The sequence below is a fragment of the Acanthisitta chloris genome, unplaced genomic scaffold, assembly GCF_000695815.1.
Source record: "Acanthisitta chloris isolate BGI_N310 unplaced genomic scaffold, ASM69581v1 scaffold12924, whole genome shotgun sequence".
In the NCBI taxonomy this organism is placed as follows: Eukaryota; Metazoa; Chordata; class Aves; order Passeriformes; family Acanthisittidae; genus Acanthisitta; species Acanthisitta chloris.
The window spans coordinates 86,250-89,785 of NW_008667736.1; the positions used below are offsets into that span (position 1 = coordinate 86,250).

The 3,536-nt window shown below is 38.8% G+C and overlaps 1 protein-coding gene across 1 annotated transcript in view; it reads left to right on the forward strand.

The window, feature by feature from the left end:
* Window positions 1–904: 904 nt before the first annotated feature.
* Window positions 905–3,536, forward strand: part of HS3ST5 (heparan sulfate (glucosamine) 3-O-sulfotransferase 5) — a 6,431-nt gene continuing 3,799 nt past the window's right edge. The window contains exon 1 of the mRNA XM_009072633.1: window positions 905–1,043. Within this exon, the coding sequence (XP_009070881.1) occupies window positions 937–1,043 (107 nt within the window). The 5' untranslated portion in view covers window positions 905–936. The remainder of the gene's footprint in view (window positions 1,044–3,536) is intronic.

Sequence of the window (3,536 nt, forward strand, 5' to 3'; positions counted from 1 at the left end):
ACCTTACCTAGGGATCTCCTGGTTAAATTCAGTCGATTCCTCTTGGCACAAAGTCACACCTTTTGATTCCTGCTTACCTCATATCTCAATTAATTGAAGCAGTGCTCATTTATGGGCTTTATATGGTTTCTGGAGCACATCAGAAAAAGAAATTTAAGTCTATGCTTTGGTGTTGATAAAAACTGGGGATATCAGCAGGCTTGTTTCAAAAATGCCAGTTTGTGTCCCACCAGGTCTTGAGGTGACAGCCAAGACTGGTGTTGGGTGGCTGAGGTGCTTACAGGATTCTCCACAAAACATCCCAAGCTAATGCGCAACACAGAATGTACTGATAATGAAAAATCATTATTGTGCCCACCTCAAAAACATGCTTCTTAGGTTTGTCATCATGAACTTGCTGGCATGGATCAAGAAATCCACTGGTTTAGACTTCTCTTCAGTGTACACTCTAACAATCATAGAGATACAGTAAAGGTGTCCCCATATACTCTGCACAAAGGACCTGCAAGCCTAACTCCTGGTTATTGCTGCCTTACCTGTCATCAGAACATTTAAACATCTTTGAAATCTAGCCCAGGCTGATTCTGAAAGGCTTAAAATCTAAACATATTTACCTAATAAGAGCTTGACAATATGAGCTTTAAGTCAAGACTCACAGTATGGCTATCAGACAGCCCCAGGAATGCTCAGTGCAGCTGAACTGTCATTTCCAGAATTATCACCCTACCCCAGACACATTGCTGTGTGGGACAGAAAAACAGTAGCAAATAAAAGAAGTTTAACTACTTATTTTGCAGTTTTGAAAAGATTTTGCAAGTGTGGCTTAATCAGCTGAAACACCTGATTAAACATTACCCTGCATATTGCTTTTTGATGAGTGTTTTATATGTTCTTGTCTCTGCAGACTGAAGAAGTCCTGAAGATTGATGGAGGGCCATGCTATTCAAACAGCAGGCGTTGCTGAGACAGAAGCTCTTTGTGCTAGGCAGCCTTGCTATTGGAAGTCTCCTATATCTAGTTGCCAGAGTTGGGAGCTTGGATAGGTAAGTCATTAAGTAGCTCCTCTCTTATTTAGAATGTACTAAGATTGTCTGAGTGTTTGCTTCAAGGGTCTGATTTCTTTCATTCTTTTTTCGTAATTTTTTTTCAGTGTCTACTCATGTATAGAAAGACAGAAAGTCTGTCTGTTCTAGTAGTGTTTTTCATTATTTGTTCCTACCCTTTGGAGAACAGAGTAGGAAAATAGAGTCACAGGTCATCCCTGTCAAAGTATTTCTGTCTGTCCATTTGTATTCTAAGCACATTGACACTTGTTTTCAGAGAAGAAATAAACCAGCATCCAGTAAAAATGTCATTACAGCAGCTCATTTTTGTCTGTATGTATCTGTGTGTTGACCTCCAGTTTCAGCAAAACAGTTATGATGTATTTATATATCTCCTTTTCTAAATTTATGAGCAAGCAATTAATGTGCTACAGTGGTAGTTAAAATTAACTATGAGCCTGCAGAGCAGCTCGTCATGTTTTGAATACTATTTCACTTGAAAGATTGCTTCAGGGTTTGAGAATTTTAACTATGTTAATTAGCCAGTATTTTCTGTAGCTGAATGTGCTAAATAAGTGGTTTTTCTCTGCAAATGATTTCCTGGAGAGTAGTAGAAAATCCAACAGAGAAAATCAAAGAGTATTTGGCACTTCGGACTAGGCTGAGTTTTGATTAGTTATTGACAGCTCAACAGTAGTGCCACCTGCACTGACACTGCTTCAAAATGGCCTGGGATTGCTCTGGTAGATACTACACATAAGCAGAACAGAAGGGGGAAAAAAGGAAATTTAAAAAATATCTTATTTAAAGAATGAATGAAACAAAATTTCAAGATTTCCAGAAGCTGGTAGATACTTTGCCAGTGCTAATGCTCTATTGCTCTATTAATGTCCTTCTTTTAAATGATGGAAACTATTAGTTGAGTTTAAAATTGTGACACAATGCTGCGTGAATATGCAGGGCATGGAAAGGGAATTGAAAATAGAGCTACCTAGTGTCCACAGTGTCTATTCCTAGGTAGTGATGAGTTCCATCTGAGGTCACTGAGTGTCTTCTTCAGTTGCTTAAATCCACTCCAGAAGAAGAAGGAGAACATGTGCTCTGATAGGACCAAGTGCATCGCAAACCAAGCCCCAGAATTTGTATCTTCTTTCCCCTGATAGTCAAAATATCTCTGTTGCTTCAGAGGTGGAAACTTCACTGAAACTAATGTGATTCTGTAAATGGAGGCAGAAATCCTTGATGGCCCCCACAAAAGTATATTTTATGTCCAGAGGCATGAAATCTAATTAACCTTATGCTATTATCTATGCTTGCACATCTACAGAATTTACTGATGGCTATAAAATTATGTCGCCACAGTATTTGACTCGCTGACCTCCTGTGGCAGCGAATTCCGCTGGTTTCATATATAATGTTGCCAATGGCAGTAAAATTCAGTTTTGCTCCCTTGCATTACCCAGTGTGAAGAACACCACACTGTTAAAAAATAGTCCTGTGTGGACTTGTTATGAAATAGAGGGACAAAGAAGTACTAGAAAGGACAAGACACAAATGAATTAACTGGAAATGTTCTTCTGCCTCAGCATTGTTGAAACTGTCAGTAAAAGGATGCTGAGTGGCTTCAATAGTCTTGGGAATAACTAATCATTCAGGAAGAAATCCAGATTCATTTATACTTAATTTATGTTGATCTAATTTGAACAAGAGAGCTGGGGATAGCTCATATTTAATAGCCTCAGATTAGGCTCTTCAATGGCACTGTCTTTCGTTTTCTTAGGCCCAAAGGGAAATTACCGCTAGCTTATCTGATTCATTGAGTCATAAACTCTGATAAGCTGAGCACTTCCCTCAGGGGAGGACACCATCCTTCAGCTCCTGAGTGCATGGAGCTGCTTCATATGTGAAAGCTCAAATAGATTCTGATCCTGACAATTTTGAGGATAACTGGATCAGTCTTTGAGTTACCTGACTCCCTCATTGATAGTACTGGGAGACTCCACACGTGATTTCCATGCTCCAAACTGCTCCTGCTGGAACCAGGCTTATAATCTTTTGCCTCTGTGACACGTCCATTGGAAGAAAATTAGCAAGTATTCTGGATCAGGAGACACAACACTGTTACTTGTCAATAAGATTGCCCTGACATATTTTAACTGTTTTGAAATTTGTCAGAAATACAGTTCCCTGAGATTGTTCTATGGTGGGTTTTCTCCAGAAGAATATTTGTGAAGTTTTACTGTGGCAGCTTGAGAAATTGCCTGTTCTGGGAGAGCAACTCATTGATATAATAAATGTCATATATTCTTACTTAGCAAAGGACTGTTATTTAATGGGAAAATTATTCAGAGAATGAAGAGTATGAACATGTTGCAATATAAGAGTAAATAGTTACATCTGAGGACTCAGCTACCAAGATCTGCCTTATACCATCACTGACAAGAGTTTTTGAAGGGTTTTTTTTATTGTTTAGAGAGAGGAGAAGAAAGGGGA